This window comes from Odontesthes bonariensis, chromosome 1 (genome assembly GCF_027942865.1).
Source record: "Odontesthes bonariensis isolate fOdoBon6 chromosome 1, fOdoBon6.hap1, whole genome shotgun sequence".
Taxonomy (NCBI): Eukaryota; Metazoa; Chordata; class Actinopteri; order Atheriniformes; family Atherinopsidae; genus Odontesthes; species Odontesthes bonariensis.
In genome coordinates, this window is record NC_134506.1 from 28,048,580 (window position 1) to 28,073,936 (window position 25,357).

Below are 25,357 nucleotides of genomic sequence, written 5' to 3' on the forward strand. Positions count from 1 at the left end.
CTCTCTCTCTCTCTCTCTCTCTCTCTCTCTCTCTCTCTCTGCGTCTTGCCACCTGTGCTGGTGTGAAAATCCGTTCAGGACTATTAAGCAAACAAGAGAAACCCATTCAGCATACTTTCACTACAGTGTTAACTAACAGAAGAGACTGTCACTAATTGCTTCCACTCCAGTCTAACTAATTGGAGTGAATAAAGATGATTAAAATGGCTAAAAATAACCAGAGGGGGAGGGGAATTGATGGCTTCTGCTTTAATGACAGGGAAATTACAAAAAGAGCTACACTTAAACTGCCTATTATGACTAGATTCACATCAGCTCTCTGTAATGATGAATCAGCTGCTCACTGCACACTGCTCCAGTGCATAATCGCAAACTGCAGTAATTTTTTATGTTCTGTGTAGGACATTCTAATATATGTGTGTATATATATGTACACACACATATATTTTAATGTATAGAACCCACGCATACACAGGAAGAACGTGCAAACTCCACACAGAAAAGCCCCAACCCCCATCTGTCTAAACTTTGTGGAGCAATTTCAGAAAAATTAAAAATTGCCAATACTCTGAATATTCCATCATCTACAATACCAAATAGCATCAAAAGATTTGAAAAAATCTGGATATATATTTGTTCACATGGCACACGACCAAAAATCTGTATTGGATGTATATATATATATATATATATATATATATATATATGATCTTCAGGCCCTCAGGAAGCATTCCATTAAAAGCAAAGATGATTCTGATTCTAGGATTATGTAATGGAAATCACTGCATGGGTTTAGGAACAGCAGAAATCACTGTCTGTGAAGACTGTTCATTGGGATATCTACAAATGCTGGTGAAAGCGTGAAAGCTACATCATGCAAAGATAAAGTCATATGTGAACATGATCTAGAAATGCTACCAACTTTTCAAGGCCAAAGATCATATGAAATTGAATCAAGAAAGTACAAAACTTTTCTGTGGTCCCACAAATCAAAATTTGAAATTCCTTTAGGAAATCCTTGACTTCACAGTCTCCGGACTAGAGAGGAAGGGAACCATCCGGTTTGTTATCAGCAAAGATACAAATTTATGAGGGACTTGTGCTCCCATCCAAACAGTCTTTCTCAGATAGGGCCTTTCATATTTCAACAAGAAAAGGCGAAGCCACATCTATTACCACAGCACGGCTTCATAGTAGAAGGATTGCTGGACTGGCCAGCAATCCTTCTTCCAACACTAGATATGTTTTCTATGTTCAATTGTGAACAAAATATTGGGTTATGAGATTTGCAAAGTATTACGTAATGTTTATCAGTAAGAATATTACTCAATACACAATGTCACAACTTTTTTTGGACTCGGGGGTTTTACATGCTGTACATAAAAAATTCTCAGCTCTGGAGAAAATGGTGCAGATTTTCAGAATCCAACGAAACTTTCACAACTGTGTCGATTAAAAGCAACCCTGGTAAACACAACAACCCACACATCATCAATTTCATGTGTGTTTAGTGTTTATTTTTATTTTTATAAAATGTTTTTTTTTTCCTACCGTCAAGATAATACGTAACGATATAATGCATAACCTGCTCCGGTGGCTCTAGAAAATTTAAGGATTCTAGAGATACTCTCAGAATCAGCATCAAACACTCCAGTTTACCAATAAAGCTCCCTAACTATTGTCTTCTTCTTCTGCAGAACAAATACAGAAGTGCGTTACTTACTCCTGACAACAACATTGGCATTCTTGCGAGCAGGGTTGCCCACGTTGTTGACAGCCGTGCAGTTGTAGAAACCGGCATCTGCCGGTGTGACAGCACGCAGAATCAGTGTTGCCCCTCGAACTTGGGCGCTGAGGGGAAGAGGGCCGGGGTAACGCGACCAGGTCACAGTGGGCTGTGGGAACCCTGCAGTCATCTCGCAGGTTAAGAGCACATCTTGCCCAGGATCCACCACCACAGTGTCGTTGACCGACAGCCGGATCATTGGGGGAGCTGAGAAGAGACAAGGGATGAGAAAAATTTGCGTTCACTATTGTTTCATGGAACAGAATTTCATTTATTCATTCATATTTTGTTGGGTTTTTTTGTCTTCTGCTTTACACTTTCAAGGACTGGTGGATGCAGGTGTTGGAAAGTGCAAATGTCAAAGTCTTTGTGCACCAGTCAAATCCAAAAGAAAATGAGGACAGTTACATGGTTTTGCATATTAGTAATGACAATTAAAATGGCAGCATAAATGCACATAAAAATTAAATGGAAACATAAATCCAAAGTAACTTATTGTTTGACATCCTGATCTTTTATATGCCCTTTTACATCTGTATTTCTATTCTATCTGAAGTTTACTGACCATTTATGTAATACTTTACGCAATGCAATAAATGTAATAAAATGTTATGCATCTTCTGTAAAAAAAAAAAATAGTTACCTGTAATAAAGACACTATATTTGAAACGGATCATTTTATATCAAATAGCAGTTTACTCAAAAATTCTTAAAACCAACTCTGAATCGGGTTAGAGTTAGCACCAAGACTTCTGCATTAGAAAAAAATACGAAAGAATAGAGAGAGACCAAACAACAATGTTGTCAAAGACAGGTTCTCAAAAGGAGAGAAGTGAACTCAAATTAAAGAACAATTAAAAAAGAAAGACAATAAGTATTTAAGGTAGGATAGCTAAGGAGAGTGCAAATGTGCTTGGCGAGAACAATTAGGTTTAGTCAAATGAAAATCTGAGCTCTTTAAAAGGGTTTGAAATGCTTTATTTCATTTGAAGGTAATTTTCTCTGCAACATCTTAAAATAGTTTTGTACATCTTTCCACTGAGTATAAACAGAATAACAGAAATTAAACAAAGAGAAAATTGTTACAAGCACATCACCTATTTAATTTTTCTCAAGTAAGTGCCCTAATCTTTTTTATTTATTCATTCGTTTGATCGTGCGTTTGATTTACAAGGTAAAATAGAAAGGTCGCCACCTCTCTGGTAAAATAAAGTAGATAGATTCAGAGGCAGGGCAGTTTCTCTCCAGAAGATAAAACACTTGCCACAAGTTACTAATCTTTTTTTTTCTCTCTCTCTCTCCCTCTCTCTCATGCAGGCTTGTAAAACTATGCAGCATTTAAAAGTACTATCACAACAGTAATTACTTGACATATTTGAACAATTTGTATTTTTACTTTTAACCAAAACATATTAAATCTGTACAGTGGTAAGAATATGTGGTGGCATAATATGGATTTAAAGTGCAGACTCAGCTTTATTATGACAGTATTCACATCTAAATGGGAGAGAATTTACAGCTATTTAATACGTAGAACATTTCTTTAACAGGGGCTCAAATATCACAGGAAAAATGAACATAACTGCCATTGAATGATTGATTTGGATTATATTAGCCAACAAGTACCACGTAAAATATGGAAGACATGTTCACCACCAAGGAACAGTTTAATCTTATTTAATCTGTCCCAAGAATTCTGGTCCTAAACTGTTTTTGTTTTTAATTTGTCAAAGTATAACCTGGCATTTCTATTCTTGAGTCTCACAAATGGTTTGCACCTTTTGGTGAGGCCTCTATATTTGCTCTTGTGAAGCTTACTCTTTAAAGTTGACTTAGATAACCATTCGCCTGCCTCGGGGGGTGTTCTTCGCTTGTCTGGATGATCTGAAGAGGTTTTTCTTTACCTGGAAAGAAGCCTCGGCTGATCACCTCCTGTTGTCAACTGTGGCTATCCTCACTATTTGCTTTTTGTTGCTGGTGTAAGCTCACCACCAGTATGTCCTTTAATATTTTGTTTTACCAGAATGGAGTCAGGTACAGAATTAAGAGCTCCTTTGACTAGATGTTGTGGGTTTCAGCAACCGCTTCCAAAAGTAAATACCACATAAATTGGAATCAGCCTTACATCCTTTACAAGTGGTATTTACTTACGTTTTTGGTAGACACTTTACTGCGGAGTTATTTACAGCTCAAAATAAGAAAATGTAAAGATGTTGCTGTGAGGCAAAGGGGCTGCAGGAAACAATTAAGTTAATCAACTCTTTCCTGCAGTAAGGAGATAATTTCCCCACTTGAGTAAATTTTTCTTAAATGCCAGAGGAAGATGTTTTTAGAATATATTGATTGCAAGCCAAAAACAACCTGGAACCTTGAGCTACAATATTAACAATAAAAATACCAACAACAATTACGTGGTTTACAAAATTAAATAGAAGCAGAAAAGAAAGATTATAAAAGAATAGGGGCTTGAATGCAAAGGAGCAGGTCAATCTCAGAAGAGCAAGTTCTTCGCAGGATACTGGGACTTCTGTTATTTTTACCCACTTTGCCCCCATACACGAGTTCGTGGAGACAGAGAATGAAGGGGTATCTAAAGTAACCAAACAGCAATGAGGTTTACCAGGAAGTGAAGTAAGGATTTAAAACCATAGGAGCTTTCATTTGCATACATCCTTTTACAGAAATTAAGAGTGGAGAATATGCTATGGAGATCGGTTGTTAAAAAGTGATGAGAAATTTGAATATTATCAAATTGAGGGCAGAAGTTATTTTACATCTTTGTGAACTGAACTCATTCATTTGTGCATCTTAGTTTATTCCTTGAAATTGGATGTAAATACCCTTAAAATAAATGTAGAAATCCACACTTTTTCATAGGTTTTCTGGGCACTATTGGGCTTTATTCAACAGTGGGTGGATGGGAAAGGGGGCAGACAGAGTGGGGGAAGACATGCAGCAAAGGGCCCGAGGACGGGACATAACCTGGGCCATCTGCATCGAGGAACTATAGCCTCTGTGCATGTGATGCCTGCTCAACCAGTTGAGCGATATGGTGCCTTCAAGATCATTTTCATGATATCACTGACGTGAATTTGATTTAGTAAATAGCTTCAATAACAAAAATCACATTAGTGTGCAAATAAACTGTATAATGTTATGTTTATATAGAGATTAAGGTATGAGCTGGATATTCTCTTAAAACTGTTCCTCGGAATAAAAGCATTCCCCTTCACCTATTTATTTTGTAGTTTGAACAATTTGCTTGACTTTTTATCTAATTTTGGAAGATGTGTTCCTTCCGTCATGGAAATAACAAACAGCACACAAACACACATAAAAAGAAACCTGAGGCTACGATGCTGAACACCCATTTCATCTGCCATGTGAGACTGTTTCCTAACTGAATGAAAAAAGATGAAGGTTTTCACTCCATTAAAGGTTTAGATGCTTGATCCAACCTCTGAGACAATCAGGTGAATCCACTGTAATCTGAGTAATACAGAAATGATCTGCTGCAAAATGTGTCATCCGTCATCTGGGCGAGTCACCTTTTCCAACCCTCCTATCAATAGGGTGGTTAAAAATTTTTTTACTCCTGCGCCAATTGTTACAGTCAGAAAACTCAAAAGTAGCTCTAAAAATAAGAAAATACTTGGCTAAAGGAATTAGCCACCTATTTGAGGTTGACCATTAAAACTGGGCCTGTGATACAATTTTGACCCAAGCTGTTCAGCATTTGTCCATGTTTTTATTCATATAATGCATCATCACCATAGGTTCTAACTGATTTTGTTTCTGGTGTCTTGTTTGAGTATCTCTCATTTACACAATCATTATTTTTTGTAAATCTTTTTAGCAAAGGCATTTTTGCTCTGAAACTTTTTGAGATGTTAGAAATTTAAAATGATTATTTTTGAGCATTTGAATAAAAACATTCAAGTAGTTGTACAGTTGGTTATATAAGGAATATATTTTTTTTATTATTATTGTTGAAGCCAATATCTTCTTTAGAAAAAAACCTCCAGGGGACAAAAAGAGGACAATCCAGGCTTTTATGATCCCGGGAGTGAGAGCTAATCCTCAGTGAAAGACTGACCCGACAGACTACAGGAAGCATTCATTTCTCTAATAGACTTTAGGCAGTGCATTCTCCGATCTAATCCCTTTTTTAACAGATTGCAATTGCCATAATGAAAGAAGCACACACAAGCTCAACAACCTGGTTTACAGATACATGTTATAACCAGTGCACGGACATGCACAAAGCTATGTGCATGCAATACCACAAACACACTAATGGGATATCTCTTTAGCTAACTTCTATAGTGATGGCTCCTAACCTGACAAGAAATTTCACTGGCGTAACAGCTGCAATCAGCACAGAAATAACTCTGTCTACTCCCATTGTATCAAATCACAGCACAAGGAAAGTAAACCCCTGTAGGGCTGCAAAGCTTTCTAAACATTAAAAACAGCCAACATGGATGGTGTTTTGCATCCTTAATTCTCTGTTTGTTGAATACAATTTCAGCATAATGAAGTGTCAAGATGTGTGTTTGGTCATAAATAAGTACAGCACTGATGTTTATGACATGATAGAGAATCTGTATGCTTGTTGTGTGGTCTCCTCGAGTCAATTTGATACATGAAGTATATCAGGAAGACATGCAAATTGGGTTAGATTGACTGCAAGTAAAAGAAAAATAGATCTTTGTCAATCTTTTAGCCTTGCGATTCAGAGTTTCTCCCAACTCAGACCCAATGATCAAATAAATATTTATGGTTATTATAGTTATATCTATCATTTTTTCAGATATGAAAGAGAAAAAAATAGCAGCACACTTGACTAGTAACAATGACAAATCGACAGATTCAGATGCATTAAAGCATGTGTAGTTGACCATCTCTGTCAAAATTGGATAAAGTTGCTGGAGACTGGGAGGCAGCTTAGAGAATGGATAGATAGATGGATAGATGGCTGACTTTATGAACTCCTGTATGATTAACAACCTCCTTTATTCCATATCATTTCATATTTTCTGTGGACTAGTGAAAGCTCTGGTTTTACTTTTTAAAAAAAGAAAGAAACGAATAAGTCATCCAAAAAGTAAGAAAACCTGAATAAGTGTAGGTAAAATACATGTCAGGATAAGGGGGAATGAAAACAGACTGGAGTAAGGTAGAGGAACTGAGGATTTGAGAATTATGGTTTCTATTTCCTAGGGATGCGTGGGAGATGGCATTGGGGAGATCAGCCAGTGCTCTTCCCAAAGTAATGGGATTTATGTGCAGCACAGCGGTTTACAACCAGGTAACAAATGCCTCCTTCCTGCATGCAGTGCAAAATACAGTCATTGCAGACTGCCCACTGATCTTCAACTTAACATGAGGAATTCATACATCGCACAGTTTGCAACCCTGCTGATTTCTTCATATATTACATATGGTACCTGTACCACTGTCATATTACTGCATGAGTATACTTTGGTAAGAGTTGCCATTATCAATAAAACACTGAATCAACCTACCCATATTTATTTTTTACTGGTAAATGCTGTCTGCCAAAGCTTTAAATCACAGTACTTGTTTTTCGTACATCCAAGACATCAGCCATAGGCCTTATTTTCAAGTCAGATTTTTGTAGGCAGTGTTTTAATTTTATGTTATTTTACTTTTATTTCATTCATATTTCAAAAAATGTTTCAAAATGATCACATTAAAAAAATTAGGGCTTCATATTAAATATTTTTTCAAGCCTATCAAAGGCAGGGCCTTTATAAACCAATAGCTCTGATCTGCATTATCTTTAAGTTATTTCACAAAACCCATCAATTGCTTTTGTGGAAATGAGGGGAAAAAACATTTAGCTTTTCTTTTCTTCTTTTCTTATGTGATATAACTGTTTTCATCTATACTTTTCAACTAAAAAGACTACACACACCCTTATTTTAAGTTAGCTCAGATGGGCTACTACTGGAGACATTTTGTGTTGAATTAACAATTTACTGTCAAGAATCGTGTTTTGTTAGACTTATTTTGTCATGTCTCCTTTCTGCTTCCCCTGGTGTAGCTCTGGAACTTCCTGCTGGCCCTGGTGGTGGTGCTGATCGTCTCCTCATCGGGAGATGACCTAACCCTACTCATAAGTCTGTTCTGGAAGGATTATCAACCCTGTGGATATTAAATGTTATTTCATAATATTATACTTTAGTGAGTTATTTTGGCACAATTTTCTTTACTGTTGGGACTGATGGACAGGCTCACAACTTGAAAAAATAATGCTTCTAATCATAGCAGTCACTGGCAAGCAATCATAAAATAGTTTTTTTGGTAATTTTTAAAATATGCATTAGCCAAGTATTTCAATACATTGGTTAAGTTGTGATTTTTTTTATTTATTAATTAAAGCTTAGCCTGCTGGCTTGTCTCAATTACTCACCTGTCTGGAGTTTCAGCCACCGTTGTCTTTTTCTGGTTCATTCATAGACTACCTGTCTTTTGATAGAATGGCTAAGAGCTTAGAATCACATTATATTGAAAGAAATATGATCTATGGCAATGCAAATTCTTTTTATAAAAAGTTGGACAGAGAACATGCCACCGAATACCTGCAGTAGACAGCAGTCAGCCCATACTTAGTCTGGAGAATCAGGGAGGAATTCTGGTGGGGTGCAAAACTAAGACTTTGCACGAGACAATTATTTACTTTGTCACTATTTTCTAAAGTAAAGTCTGTGTTGCAACGTGTCACACTTTTCAACTGTCTCATAGATGAAGTTTTGAGACGCCAGAAGAATTATCAGTCAAAAATCCCGTAGGTAAACTCAAAAGTAATTACTCTACAAAACAAAACAAATCAAACCAAACAAAAAGTAAAGGCACAGGCTGGTGTTTGCCAATTATCATCCTAATGACAGCAGATCAGTCTCCAACACATTAGAGGTTTAATTAATCATTTCATTTCATGATAAATTTAGTTACATTTTTTTAACAGACAAAATATTAACAAGTCATATCACTCATATCACGCAGTGGTATTTTTATTTTTTTAACACTAACTAAATCCTTCCACATACGCTGCTGCTCCCCCCTCCCCAATACTGCACCATCCTAAATAGGATGGGAAGCTTTCCCCCCATGTTTCTTTTTATGAGAGTCAAGGAGCGAGAATTTGGTCACTGGAGGGCGGAAGTTCCATACTTAAATCTCAGGCTGGGATTACGATATATAAATCAATAAATCCCCTTGTCCCAGTGCAGTGAATCAGACATGATAGTGTGACCCCGTTGGATGAGTCTAATCTAAGCAGTGACTGATATTACAAGGACAAACAGGGAACTCAGTGGGAAATAACACAATATGCTCATTAGAAAAATATTTTAGAGGGTAAAAAACAGAGCAACTGCTTGTTTTCCTCTTTTATAATCTCTGAATCTGTATCTATGGCCATCTGTTTCTCTTCCCATCTTTGATCCCTGTGCATTTCACTGTTTTGTATGTCTTTTGTAATTTTCTTTTTTATCAATTCAATGCTTCCCTGTCTGTCGCTCTGATTATTTCAATGTCATTTTAATTATATGAGTCCAGTGATATGATTTTCTAAGATAGTACTGTGATATTTACAGTTGTCAGAAAAGGATTTTTGCTTGGTCACTTGTACTTTACATTGTCTCTGAGGCAGTTGTGACCTAAATATGTTTAAACTCAACAATAGCCACTGAACAGCTGCGCCTGAAAGTTCGTGAGCCCTTTGAAAACTTCTATATCTCTGCATTAGTGTGACCTAGAACAACATGCAATTGATCTGGCTATCACTTGAATTTCAAATCAGTTTCACACAACAATATTACTTATTCATATACCTCAAAAAGTGTTTAGCAAATTCTGATATATCTTTTCTTTATCATACATGTAAGGAGGGGTAGGCATCTATTTGGAAACTTCAGTAAATTTAGCTATAGGAAGATCAATCAGAAATATCTATACCAGTGCTGTAATGGGATCTGTAGTGAAATAGTTCCCTTCCCTTCTTTACTCAAACAGTCTGTTTATCCAGTTAGTTCTGGACCTGTGCTCTTTGCACCAGGTCTGGAGAAAAAAACGGCACACTTACACTCAATGACACTTCCATTCTTCTTTTTTTCACCATGTCTGTGCCTCTTTTGCTGTCATACACACAGACACACGGACAATAAGCAGTGTGCTTTCCATCACTCTGTGAGGCTGTGAGGTCCAGACAGATTGGCTGTTTTAGCAAGTCTCTGAGCCCTGATGCCAGGCAGACGGTGATTGTTGTGGTTTGCAGTGTATTTGTGTGTGTCTTTGTATGTGTGTTAACTGCACTGTTGGGCTACGATTGATCTCAACCACAGGAGCCCAAGAGAAGAGGAGAGCAAGGCTATAGCACTGACAGTGAAGAACACCCATCACACACAGCATAAGCCTTAAGGCCTGTTAAGACCATTTTCCTTCCCAACCTATTGGTTTTAATAATGGTCATTTTTATGTCTGCTAAAGGAAAACAATGCACAAAATTTAAGATTCATGATATCCTAGTTGCCATTCTTTTTTGTTGACTTATCACAATCCATCATTTCTGATCCAATGTAATAACTGCTTTGATTAAAAGCTTTTCTGTCTGTTGCATTACATTCACCTAAGACTGCTTAACTAGCATCACTCTTTTTCCTTGATCATTTTCAGCAAGCTGTGGCCTTCTCTCACTTTCTGCTTGAGTTATTCTCTAGTTTTTATTTCCAGCCCATTTTTCTTTTTTGTGCTTGTTGTTTCTTCTCCTCTTGATGTTATCACAGCTTTTTAAAGAGTTTTATTTTGTTTTGCTTTATCTTTCCTGCCTTCAAGTACTTTAGTGGACTCCTGGGAAGCTTTGTGTCTTATCTCTCCAAGGTCTTATTGCTCAATTGATAACCTTTCAATCAGTTCAAAATGACCTCAGTATATTTTTGAAAAAAAAAAACATGGTCTTTTTTGCCTATCATAAAAACATACTTCATATCACACAGAGGTAAAACAGAGTGAAATGTATGACATGGTCATTTTGTAAGTTAAAATACCATAAATTGAACTATCCTGAACATTTCCGGCTCAAGACATGGTATGCTGTCTTGCGCCGGAGAATATGTTGGTTACTATTAGTGACTTTTAAGAGTGTCCAATTGCTTCCTGGAAACCTCATGATAATTATATGACTTGCTGTTTAAATGGCTCACTTTTTTCCATGGAGACAATTAATGAGCTGCATGTTTAAACTACAGAGCCTTCGAGGCGCTGGTTGGCAGATTGTGTTACCTTTGATCAAAATCAAGGCAGGTTGGTTGCTGCAGCTAAAAAAAAAAAACATTAGCGTGGGATAGACCTTTTCATCTAAAAGAGTGCATTACAGAAAAATGTCGAAGTATTGCTTAAAGGGAGTATTAATGTTTTATTTTCACAAAAAGTTTCGAGATTTAATGAAGTTACATTTGGCATGTAAGATAACCAACAGCTTATTCTTATTGTTATAGAAATCATACGACTTTTAACAGGACCTGGACACCTTGCAGTCATTGAATGGACCAAAGTATTCCAGTGTCAAAATGTAAGGCCAACTCTGGCAGCTAAAGTATGGCTGAAATGGGTCATAAAAAAGGACAATGATCTCAAGAACATCAGGAAATCTACAACAGAATGGCTGAAAAAGCAAAGAATCAAGACAATGCAATGGGGCAGGCAATGTGCAGACCTGATCAAATGGGACAGGTGGAACCTTAAAGGGATAGTTCGCCTCTTTTGACATGAAGCTGTATGACATCCCATATTAGCAACATCATTTATGAACATTGACTTACCCCCTGCTGCGTCCTGTGAGCCGAGTTCCAGCTGAGTTTTGGCGTTGACGAAGGTAGTCCGGCTAGTTGGCTGGGGCTTAAAAAATAAAGCGTCTTGCTTCTCAAAACAATAAGCGTTCAAAAGAGTAATACATTTGCATCACAAAATCGGCCAGCCAGAAAAAGTCAGACCTCACAATCGCTTGGCGCTATTTTTGCCTCCCTTCATATCAATGTGTTCAGCCACCTAGCGATAGCTGCACCTGTTACGGTGTTTACTGCTCGGAAGCAGGGGACTGCTCGGTCTGCTCTTCGGTCTGCACAGTTTACACTGCCCGTAGTGATACGAAGGGAGAGAGAAATAGCACCAAGCGATTGTGAGGTCTGACTTTTTCTGGATGGACGATTTTGTGATGCAAATGTATTACTCTTTTGAACGCATATTGTTTTGAGAAGCAAAACGCTTTATTTTCGGGACCCCAGCCAACTAGCCGGACTACCTTCGTCAACGAAAAACTCAGCTGGAACTCGGCTCACAGGACGCAGCAGGGGGTAAGTCAATGTTCATAAATGATATTGCTAATATTGGGTGTCATACAGCTTCATGTAAAAAGAGGCGAACTATCCCTTTAAGAGAGCTGGGCATAAATGAATGCCAACAAACCTAAATTAACTGAAGAAACATTGTGAAGAAGAGTGGTATAGAATTTCCTCACAACAATGTGAGATACTGATAACATCGTACAGAAAGTTCTTACTTATTGCTGCAAAAATTGGTGTGTTTTTCACACAGTGTTTATGCATTGTGGCTTATTTATTGTGACATGAATAATGTCACTGAGTGATACAAACGTGTTGTTCATCCAAGGTTCATTTCATGGCATGGTTAAGACCTGATGAATTTTGATTCACTGCTATTTACAAAATGTGCCTAGAAGAGGGGAAGAGAGGAAAAAAAAATACACAGCAGAATTTGATTTTGAAATCCACAGCACAAGCATGGGCCTTTCCCTTATGGTGTATCAGTCTGACCGTAACAAACCTGACAGGGTTGTCAACGGCAACAATGTTGTCGTAAGTAACAGAGTTGCTGGGCGGTGGCGTGTAGATGGACAGAGCGGTGCAGAGAGAATTGGAGATAACAGGGAGCGTGACAACTGAATTACAGCTGACGGCCCAGAGATGAGCTCTCAGCAACAGAGAAACTAGACAGGCAGATGACGTGGCACGCAGGGAGGCAGGCGAAAAGATAGAGACACCGATATCACATTTCAGTGGAGAGCCAAAAGCCAGAGAAGAAAAATGCACAGAAAGAAAAGAAGGCAGAGAAAGAAAAATATTGAAACGTGAGAAAATGAGAGCGTGAAAGGAGAACGCCTTTTCCTGCTTAGGTTAAGATGAAAGATGTTTTAACATTAAGAGAGAGAGCCAGAGCGTAAGAGATTCATGAGCAATGATACAGCAAGTGTGAAGAGAAGAGTCAGATGCGATGGGAGAATCAAAGAATGAGAAAAGGAGCAAAAGAATCAAAGGAAGACACTGATACGAAAAATGCCTGTGTGAGAGAATATGCAAGTGTCTGACTGTGGCCTCTCAAGCACTTTTCTGTGAAGTAAAGGAAAATAAAATGTCTTATAGAAAACAAAAAAAACTTACCTGTAGCATTTGTAAGCCTGAAAGTGACGGACTTGTCTTCAATGTTGCACACATTACGGACAGACACCTGGCAGGTGTAGTCAGCAAAGTCCTTGGGTCTCAGGTTTTTCAGCTTCAGCACCTTGGTTTCACCCTAGATGGGCCAAAAAAAAAACAAAAAAAAACATACACTTGGAGTGTAAAAAAGTATTTTCACACAGAATCATTTGTGTGATTCATCTTAAAGGCACATTTAAACATTTTTCTAAACATCTCACATGACCACATCTCCGCTGCATTATTTCTAAAGTTTCAACAATGAGAGAGTTTAAAGCTTCTCTTTTTTGTCTTTACTTCTCTAAAACTGGGGTAAAAGTCATTTCAATTTCTAAAAAGCTGCTGTTGTGTAAACATGGTGAGATACACACAGGGACGAACCCACAGACATACTGCGTCTGAAAGTCTTGCATGTCTTCATAATCAGCTAAATGACTGCAGATCTAAACGGCTTTTTGCGTGACACCATCAGTAAAATCAAACAGATCTGAATGTCAGGGCAAACATGAAAACGAAGCCCCCCCATAAATTCATGTTTCTTACTATCCCAACAGCTATTTCTGAGCCTCTGATGTAGACACAGCCTACGCGCTGTCCTGAACACACAAAACTAGTCGCACATCCTTTTCAGCGTCGCTGATGATTTTTCAGATCAAGACATTGTGTTTGATAGAGAAGGCGATGAGATAAGAGTGTCTTCAGCAGCGCAGGGAAGAGCTCTGCTGACTGGTTAATTGAACTCCAGGGGTTCTGCTTTGTGGCTGACTGATGCTTTGATAAGTGGAGGGAAAGGGAACAGCTGTTCTAATGCATGCCTTGTGTGCTCAGCCTGGGGATCCATCTTAGAGTCTTGTTTATTAGGTTCCTTTGTTAACTTATTGTTAGCAAGCTGGACAAGTAAGTAATTGAAATGTGTTTGGTAATTGCATGACGGCAATAAATGATCTAATTAAGTCCAATTAATCAGTTTTATGGATCGGCATGCATGCATAAAAGGTAAACAGAACATATATTTGTGTTTTCATACCAAAAATAAATCCCAGTAATTTGGTTAAAAAAAAGGGGGAATTTAAATAAACTAGTTTTTCATTTTAGTCTGGCAACCATAGATTTTTATGTTGAGGCAGGTTATTAAGCTAATATTAGCTTAGCAAGTTGTTTGTAATTGAAAAAAGGGAACAAGAATATTGATATTATGCTAAAAGTCTGAGGCAAAGACTACCAAAGTAAGATGAAAGGAATGTAAGATGTACTCCTGGGCAACCAAAGAAGGGATAAGATTCAAGCATCTTTGTACTAGTATGCTTCACTTTTAACACTTTGAGACAAAAAAAAGCTTGGGGATTAGGACTAATGTGTTTCACAAAAGTAACATTATCTGGAGTGATGAGTTGTTCTGGGATTGCTGGAGGATAAGCCTTGCACAAATCCAATAAAGAGCAGGACACCCACTCCACTTTTAAGATTAGGCTTAAAACCTTCCTCTTTGATAAAGCTTATAGTTAAGGCTGGCTCAGGTGACCCTGGAACATCCCATAGTTATGCTGCTAGAGGCCTAGACTGCTAGGGGACCTTCCTCACTCTGTTCTCTTTTTTTTCTCCATGTACAGGTGACATTATTGTTGTCATTAACTTGTATTTCTCTTTCTCAGCAATCCTCCCTGGCGTGGTGTTATGGCTCTGGTTGTCCCCTCTTTCCTGCCAGTCGAGGCAGATGGCCGCCCTTCCTTAGTCTGGTTCTTCAGGGTTTCTTCCTGTTAAAAGGGAGTTTTGTCGTTCCACCGTTGCCTTGTGCACATTCAGGATGTTGGATTGAATCAAAGAGAAGTTTCGATGCAATCTTTTGGTTTATATTACTGTATATATTTGTTTATACAATATATATATATATATATATTTGGTCTGAAAAGGAGTGTTTCTTTGAAGTGCCTTGAAATGGCATAATGTTGTGATTTGGTGCTATATAACTAAAACTGAATTGACTGAGCTACTAACATTGACAGACTACAGGACTAGCTTCAGCACTGTGTTGAATTAACATACATGAACAGGGCTTTTGAGTGTACAGCTCAACTTACCAATGACAGCATCTTGACACAATTTAACCAGTTTCTTAAAGGACAATGTGATTCCAGGAAGGCAAAAAAAGGAAAACCATAATCTCTTAGCTGTCTTAAGCCTTTAAAGGCCACATTTTTCTGTAACTGTAGCCCATGCACAAGGTTTCAGAATGCAGAGAAAATTCACAGCTTGACGGACCTGTCTGGCAGAATTCAATGTATTGTGCAAGTACTGTTCAGGGTGGGGAGAGGTTACTGAAGGGTCAGTTTGATTCCAAAGCCTCTGAAGTGCCATGGTAACAACCGCAGCGGTTTAATAATGTCCATGTTAACACATACTGTTGAGACAGAAAGCTCAACAAAAGGCAAGGGAGTTAAATATTTTTCTAAAGCCAAGCATCAAACTTGAAAACAGAAGGGTATAGACATGTTGGCGGGTAGAGCAAACATCAGGGAGTGCCTGCACACCTGAGTGTAAAGAGGCTCGTAGATGTCCACTCCTTTGTCCTTGCTCTGTTCGATGAGCGTATTCCCCCGTTTCCAGATAAATCGTGCGGGAGGGTTGGAGTTGACGGTGCAGCGCAGGAACACAGTTTTTTCTTGATAGTAACTGCCACGCACATCGCTGATGGTCTGGTGCACCGTCAGAACTGGGGTGTCAAGGTCTGTAAAAAAATAAAAATAAAAAACAGTAAAAAAAACTTGAATCATGAAGACTGATATTTTTCTCAAGGGATATTATCAGTTGTCACATTCAAGAAGCTTTTTGTCCTTTAGCGTCTCACATCAAATCAAAGAACAAAATGTATGATATATAGTCTGTCCAGTAAAAAAAAAAAATTGTATTCTAATGATAATATTATCTGCACAAAACATTTGCAATATTATGCATGGCAGGAATAAAATTTGGTATAACTGTTTAGAGAAAATGAGTCTTGATTGAATTAGCCACCCACACTGACCAAAACTTCCAAAACACTCACATGTTTCTAAAAGCACAAATGTCTTAACAATCTCTGTTTTGAGCAGTTTCCTTTACTTGCTGTGACTCCCACACACTGCACTGATATACATTTTACTGTCATTTCTATTTCCCAACCCCTCCCCTACCCAACTTCCTTCGTTTTCCCTGAGAATTTCCTTCATGGGAGTGTCATCTCCCTTTTCCTCCACCAGATAGGATTTCAGCTGCTGTCACGAGCATGGTCGCTGCTCTCCCCTGGTTTCTCTCCAAACCTCACTGCCACTTTCGCTCCACATCCCCATCTCTCTGTCTATCCTTTCCTCCTCGCTTTTTGCTTCCATCTCTGACAGGATACAGATTTGTGTGTGTGTGTGTGTGTGTGTGTGTGTGTGTGCATGTGTGCGAGTAATCATGATTTTTTGCTGTCTAATTGGACAGTTTCAGAATTAAAATATTTGGAAAACAATTTCCAGCATAACTATGGGTACCATTTTTTCCACCTTATTCCTTCTTCCTTAGCTCCTTTTTTTCCACCTTTCCTGCCCCCATCCCTCTCTGATTTTCTAGAGTGTCAACAAATCTGACAACTTTACACCCTCCAAGGAGAGCACTGTGTAAGTTTTCCAAAGGAAGTGAGATGTTAGTGTAGTCAATATCTTCATAAGCACCATCAAATTACCTGATTTGATGGAAAAAGGGAATCTATATTCTGTATTTTTTTGGTTGGAGACTTTTGAATATAAGCATGCTTAATTTTCGAAAATATTGTCGAAAAGCACAGCTGTCACACCAGGGCCGTTTCTAATACACACACATGTGTATGCACACACACACACTCACGTCTGGAACATCAATGAGAGTGCAGCTTAAACATAGCAGAGGAGCCCTTTTGTGGATTGAATGTTAGAGCTCTGGGACAGACTGGTACATTAACACAAAGAGTTCACTGAAGTGGTTACAAACCGCACCGCACCGCATAACAAAACAACTTATTTTTTTAGATGAAAGGTAAACCACAAGCTCATGGGACAGCTTGCTAAATCATAAATTAAGATAGAACTACCTTGCATGCTTTAAAGCTACAGACTATTTGCCTGAATGTTATGGGAAATAAAAGTGAGACATGATAGGTAAAACACTAAAACTGCATGTGAACTTGTGACTACAAATGTTTCATCACTTCATCTTAACAATAACTTTGCAACAAAACATTTCCTAAGTGCATTTAAGTGTGCAAAAAAAGTAATACAAGTAAAGGGGAATATAGCGCTCCATATTCCAGATATACTGTATGTTCTGAGATACACTGCTCTCTCTGAAACTCTACCCAAAAAGTAACTTCTTGTATGTCAATTTTCAGCACAAAACTGTGTTTCTGCTTTCACATTCACAGCTGCTTGTACAAATGTCCTTCTCAGACACTAATGTAATTACTAATTGTAATCTTTTAAAGTGCTCTTGAGCAATAGTTCTCCAGGCTTTCTGGAGCTTTTTCCAAATTTTCCTTTGGACTTTGGATACTTTTTTAATCATTTTTAGTTGAGTCATTGTGCATTAACATTTTCAGAGGAATGTGCATTTTTGTTTCTTATGCCACTAAACAATGACATATGAATCTTTTAAGCATAAAAAAAGCATCTAACTCAACGGATGAACCAGTGTTGGGTCCACTCATAACAGGCAACTTCGCCCCCCCCCAAAAAAGAAGACATGTTTTGACAGGCATTGAACACAGATAAATTGCAAAAAAAAAAATATATAGTACAGTAAATTCAAAGGTTTTAAATCACAAATTACATTGAGTTTTATGATCATGTAGCATGTTTCTGCTATACAATTAAACAAACCCCGAGAAATTATATATTCTTGCTGAGGAAACATAGGACCAATATTTGTGGCACAAAAAGACTGTCTTAATTCAATAGTCAAAAGATTGTGCATATGCATTTATGCCTGACATCACCAGTTATGTTTTTTAAATTGTTCCTATTTTAACTAGACTCTGCTGTTTGTATCTTTTCAGTTCATAAGCACTGATATGCAGATAACATAATAATGAATTCAGTTGTGTAGAACTGGGTTTGAATTAAAAACCTCTGTAAAGTGCAATGAAATATCGTTTCTTTTGATTTGACCAGATGAATAACACTGAGCTGAACACAATGAAATTACGTATGCCCTGCTGAACCCAGTTAATCAGTAATCATCAGGAGAGGACGCTGTGAAGTAAAGCGGGTTCATCTACCGTACAAGATGGCAGCGTATTATCTTCGTATCTGGCATCCTAGTGATTTTTGATTTTTGGCAAGGTTATTTCAAAGCAGTATGAGAGCAAAATGTCAAAATGAGAGAGCTTGAATTTTGCAAGCATGCTAAAGAGGTCTCAATGCAAGGAGAGGGGCTTTAACTGAAGAGCAAGACATTTGTACAAGCAGCAGTGAATCCGATTGCACAGACACCATTTCGAAGTGAAGCTGAACTTGTGTGTATGCGAGCTGGAACTTTTTTAAGTATGAGAACAGAGTTGTGAGGTAGCACAGGTTATCGGAGCGCTCATTGTAAAAATGTGAATATACCGTCAAAAACGTGCAATGGCATTAAGAATTTAAAATACTCTAAAATTGAGCAAAGACAATGTATACTATCGATTTTTATTAAAGTGTTGAAGTGTTAAAGTGTTAGTGTCTGTTTTTCTGTGGATTCCACTCTTCTCTGCAGAGAGCATGCCTGTTTCCTTTGTCTTCATACCCCTATGGACATTATCATGTATGAGACAACTACACACAGACTAGGACAAAAAGAATACCATTTCAAAGATATCTGCCCCCCAACTCTGGCATCTATTCACATATATATATATTATATATATATATAAATATGTGCTGCACATATGTGTGAGCGTGTGTGTGTGGGGATGGGAAAAATGGTTAAATTTATGAATATATGAATATGTGCATGTACACATAAGTGACATGGGATTTCTCAGTGTTTTTTACAGATCATTTGCAATGTAGAGGAAATCCTAGCTGATGAAAGCCCAAGTAGTGCATTTACATATGAATGTGTAGCAGAGTGTGAGTAAGTGTCAGTGTTTACTACTATTCTATTAAACTGTTCCATACACTGTTTCAATGTTAGGACAAAGAAAAGGGACAGATTGACACAATAAACACAAAACATCACACGTCTGGAATAGCATAGTATGCACCTTATCAAGTGGTACATTTTGATGTTAAGATTAAGTGCTTGGCATTTATTTTCATAATGATGCCACACTATCATGCCAACTGCCATCCTCAAAACAAACATTTTATGCCTTGCGTTTTTTTAAATCCCCTTACTAAGGCCATTTAATGATGGCAATACTTTTGCAATCTTTTTTTTTTGTTCTTTTTCATAACAATTGTGTTGGTAAAGCTTTTATAATACAAACTCCAATGGTGAGTGTCAGTTTGGGTACATAAGTAAATGGAGATGCAAGGTGAAACTGCAAGTGTACAGAAATACAATATGAAACTTTAATGAAGTTTCTGATTTCCCCAAAGTCCTGCCTTTACACACAGCTTAGATCAACTGCACTGCACTGCTTTTCTTAGCCATAGCTTTTATTACACAACAAAGATTCCTTGTTTCAAGCAGCTCTAAGAGTTCTGTCGTGAGTTTCTGCTTTGACATCACATTGTGGTGCTGACACAGAGACATTTTAGTTGTCCCTGAGATTGGACCTCATTTTTGACTGATACATGTGGATAAAGCAGATGTGGTGCACCTAAAAATGCCACCACATTATTTTGGTTGTTTTATAATTTTGAAGTATTTTTATATGTAATTTATTCTATTTTCTTACAAGAATGAGCAAACAGTATTTTGTTTACATTTCGCCATGTTCATTTGTGAACAAAGCATTTATAGTGCTGTCCTGGGATTGGTATGGGAGCGGTGGTGGCGAAGCGGAACCTTTTGTTGGAGACCGTTGCTTCTGGGTTGGTTTTGGGGCGGACTTCCCTCTGCCTCAGACGCAGTCTGGATGCTAAAGGCTGTGATTCGTTCATCATCACTGAATCCTTCTTTTATTATTGTATTTTATTACCCCAGGCTTGAGCCTATGTGTACTACGGCAGAAGTTTGGTAACAATCAATGCATTAGTGGGAAAATTTACAAGATAAAATCTATTTACCATTAGCGCCAGTGTCACAGCCCCTGGGGCTTGTGCCGGGCATGTCTCTCTCCTCCCTCTTTCTTTTTGTCTCCTCCCTTAGACCAGGAAGCTGATTGGAGTGTGCAGCATTGATTGCGGCAGCTCGTACACCTGGCCGCCTGTGGGAGTGGATTTAAACCGCCTTATTTTGTTAATTCTACCCTTTTGGTTCCTGGCTGGGTTCGGGAGAACAGCAGTGTGTTTTGGGTTTGTTTGGTTCATCCTCTTGTTATATTTCGCACCATACAACACCTTCGCAGTACATTCATGCTCCACAACACCACTACACTACTGATGACTGATTGCCACATCCCATTGTTTTACTTTTGTTGAATTTTCAGCTTAAGTTCGAATTGTTTAAATAAATTGGATTTCCTTATAATTCACAAACTGTGTGCTTCCTCCTTTTTGATATGGCTTTTGAGCCAGGTCGTGTCACCAGTAATAAGCCATTCGGCGGACGTGACGTCAAAATGACGTAATTTCCGCTTGCAGGCCTGGCGTTGGGGAAAACGCGATTCGAAGTGCTTTATGTCCCTCTCGGCACTTCGTCGTTTTTCATAGACCAGAAGGACATGGCAGCCTCCATAGAGCTTGCCCGCTCTATGTAGATACAGACAAGTGATTCTTCACTCAGGAGGATAATTGAGATTTTTGACAGAGATAATTTTACACCAATGAGGACTAATTTGTGCATGAATATGTTGCTTTGAGCTAATAAATGACTTAATTTATTACATAGTGTCCCTTTAAGAAAAGTAAAAGTAAATAAGGTTTAATAAATAAAGGTAGTGTAAAGCATAAACATTGTACACTGTAAAATGTTTGTGGTTAAATAAAAGAGACATAATCTGGATGCTAAAGGCTGTGTTTCGTTCCTCATCACTGAATCCTTCTTTTATTACCCATCAGATTGTGCACATCACTGTTACAGCAATCCTGACGCTCGGGACCTGTAACACAGACAATCATGTATCTTAAAATGAATCCGGCTTATTTTTGTTTGACCAACTCTACACAATACTCGCACAAAAAAAAATCTGTTGACTTGCAATTCAAGCATTTAAGCTTTCCAAAAGCACAGAAGTTTCCATAATTCTGAAAAGAAATTTGGAGCGACTAACAGACTGCCTAGGTTTGACCACCAACTTAAACTGTGTAGTTTGGGACAATGAACCGAATAGATAGAAAGGTAACTACAAACACAAGGCCACTATGAATAAGATGCAGAACTGCTTTGTGGCAATGAACTGACCTTTCGAAAGGACAAATATCAATGAAACACTCAACCAATCAGGCCTTTATGCAAGAGTGACAATACAAAAGCTATTCTTCACTAAAAGTCACAAAACAACCCCATAGGAGTTTGCCAAAAGGTACCTGAAAGCATTACTGCTCATGTTTGAATTCATGAAAAAGTGACTGAAAAATGTGGCCACAATTCACAACAGTGTGTGTGGTGTGGGTACAATCCAGTCTCATAACAGATCGTAAAATATTTACTTAATCAACAGAAAAACATGTAGCACTTTCACCATAAAAAGTGCACAATACTTACTTTTTCCTGCCTTAGTTCTCTACTGTGCTCCAGCTCCCCTGATGATGTAACATTCTAATGTTAAGATGTTGACAGTCGCCACTTAAGCGGAACAGAAATTTCATTTCAGAGAGAAAAAGGGGTTCATGGGTGTGACATTACCGATCACAAAACAAGTGCCTACAAAAACCTCCCACAGCTTTTAAGTCGTAATTTTGAAAGTACTATGTATCAGACAAGTGGATAATATTCCCATTTCACAATTTCTGGTGGGGGAAGCCAGGCACTATGCATAACCATGTATAGATGAAAAGTTGGAGAAACTCAGAGAATAAAGGTGTGCCAAACTTGTTTAGCCATTCCCAAAAAAACTTGAGGCTGCCAGTCTAGTTGAAAATGCCTCAATCAAAAGCAAGTCAAGAGGAAGTAATACTGTACAATGTGTGAGAACGTGCAATTAATGGATGCATTAACATTTGTGTTCGGGTTCAGATTTTTAGACAATTTAAATTCTTAATAAATAAGCAAATAAACAGAGAAGAAAATAATCTCCTCCGTTTGTGGATAATAATTGGAGTAAGATTATTCCATTTCAATATTATGTGAAGGGTGTGAAAATGTTTTATATGACTAACACTGTGATAAAACGTGGCATTCACCCTCTCTAGTTCAATGCTATTGCAATATGCTGTTTCACGAGACGATGCTTGAGTTGAATTCCTCACTTACATTTTGTTTTAAAAGTACTGGAACACTGAAAAGGTAAATGTCACACACGAAACTGTCGAGCTCATGTGCTAAATTACCAGTGATATGTGGGTATAATTATGGTGGAAAAAGACAAAAATCTTAAAAGTTTATTTGACCACATACAATGCCCATATATCCATTCAGTGTTGAAATCTATCCAGTTCCGGAGTTCATTTTAACAATTCAAGCTCCTTGGCTCCATGAATAAATCAGCTGGCTCAAACTAAAGGAGAGAAAAAAAAACTATTTGTATTTAAAATATATGTATTTTCTGAGCCCCTTTATCTTAAGGTTCTAGGCATCAAACATTTTCCTTCAGGCAAACACCTCTGTAAAAAATAACAATGCATAAATAAATTTTATTTATTAGAAGTTTTTTTTTTTTTCACAAGGAGAAAATCTGACAAAAAGTAAATCTCTGAAAAAGAATCTAGTTCACACAAATTAGTTCCAAAGGAACAATTTAACACTGGTTGACACAAGTTAGATCAGGCAGCCACATCCTGTTAAACTAGCAACTGAATTTCCTTCATCATTAGAGAAAGAACTGACGAGCATTTGATCATATTTTCTTTGAATATTTTCAAGTCTCAGTTTGTATTCAAACTAAATTTAACGTACCCTCCTTTAAACCCACCAGTCTTTTATAGTTATTCTCTAAAGGCTTAAACAGACCGTAAATTTGATCAGATATTCTACTTATGTTTGCTCTTGAAGAAAATGTCTGTTAAGACAGCTGCATTTATCTGAAATGATGAATAAGAATTTCAACAATTCTCAAACACTGTTTGCCATGGTTGAAAAACTCACAAATCCTACTACACAGTCTAACCCAGACCTCCCCTCCACTGAGAAATGCAACCAATTTGTCAACTTTTTTAGAGAAAAAAATCAAAACAATTAGACAAAACATTCACGCCACACAGACAAACAAGAAAACTAATCTGTGTCTAAAACCTAGAAATAACTCTGACGTTATGTCAGAATTTAATATTGTTGATTTAAAAACCCTAGAGGAAACAGTTCGGCATCTGAAATCAACAACTTGCACTCTTGACATAATACCATCAGACTTTTTAAAAACTGTTTTTCCCTTGTGATCTCCTAAAAATAGTTAACAGCTCACTGGCATCAGGCATTTTTCCCAAGTCACTAAAGACAGCTGCCATTAAGCCACTCCTAAAGAAGAGAACTCTAGACGCCTCTATGATGAACAACTACAGACCTGTCTCTAACCTCACTTTTATATCCATGATTATTGAGAAAGTTGTATTTAACCAGCTCAACGACTTTCTGAATGATAGTGGAAGTCTTGATAACTTTCAATCAGGCTTCCGACGTCATCACAGCACTGAAACAGCTCTGGTCAAAGTGTTGAACGACATTAGGTTGAATACTGATTCTGGTTATGTTTCAGTCCTGGTTCTGTTGGACCTCAGCGCTGCGTTTGATACTGTAGATCACAGAATCCTGTTGCACAGGCTGAAAAACTGGGTTGGACTTTCTGTAGCGGTCCTTAACTGGTTCAGGTCCTACTTAGAAGGCCGGAGTTATTTTGTTACAATTGGCAGCTATGAATCTGAGCGAGTGGCCATGACTTGTGGAGTCCCCCAGGGATCAATTCTTGGACTTCTTCTGTTTTATTTCTATATGCTCCCTTTGGGTCAGATATTACAGAACTTTAACATCAATTATCACAGTTATGCAGACGATACACAACTTTATGTGTCTCTGTCACCGGACGACTGCAGCCCAGCAGACATACTGTGTCAGTGTCTGGAGGAAGTAAACACCTGGATGAGAGAGAATTTTCAAGATTCAAGATTCAAGATTCAAAGGTTTATTGTCATATGTTCAGTTAGAAACGTGTTTCCCTGAATTTTCTACAATTAAATGAAGACAAAACTGAGATCTTTCTGTTTGGATGCAAAGGGAAGAGGGTCAGCGTTGGTAGATATCTTGAGACTCGGGCCCTTACAATCATTGACCAAGTTCCTAACCTTGGAGTGTTGATAGACTCAGATCTGACTTTCAACAGCCACATCAAAGCTGTCACCAAGGCAGCTTTTTACCACCTCAGAAACATCAACAGAATTAAAGGTTTCCTCTCCCAAAAAGACCAGGAGAAACTCATCCACGCATTCATCTCCAGTAGACTCAATTACTGTAATGCTCTTTTAACTGGACTTCCCAAAAAGAGCATTAAACAACTGCAGCTCATCCAGAACGCTGCTCCTAGAGTTTTAACCCGGACTAAGAGATCTGAACACATAACACCAGTTTTAAAATCTTTACACTGGCTTCCAGTCAGTCACAGAATAGATTTTAAAAGCCTGCTGATGGTTTACAAATCCCAGAACAGTTTAGGCCCAAAATACATCTGTGATATGTTCAGAGAATATAAACCCAGCAGAGCTCTTAGATCCAAGGACTCAGGTCAGCTGGTCCAGTCCAGAGTCCAGACTAAACATGGAGAAGCAGCATTTAGCTGTTATGCTGCAAACAAGTGGAACAAACTGCCAGTGGAGATTAAACTTTCACC

The 25,357-nt window shown here is 37.9% G+C and overlaps 1 protein-coding gene across 2 annotated transcripts in view; it reads right to left on the reverse strand.

Annotated features, from left to right (window-relative positions):
• The window catches only part of mdga1 (MAM domain containing glycosylphosphatidylinositol anchor 1), a 221,418-nt gene that overhangs the window by 67,758 nt on the left and 128,303 nt on the right, over positions 1-25,357 (reverse strand). For both annotated transcript variants that reach the window (XM_075462887.1, XM_075462877.1), the window contains exons 5-7: positions 15,834-16,030; positions 13,270-13,402; positions 1,724-1,993 (exon numbers count right to left, since the gene is read on the reverse strand). In XM_075462887.1, coding sequence (XP_075319002.1) covers positions 1,724-1,993; positions 13,270-13,402; positions 15,834-16,030 — 600 coding nt within the window. The remainder of the gene's footprint in view (positions 1-1,723; positions 1,994-13,269; positions 13,403-15,833; positions 16,031-25,357) is intronic.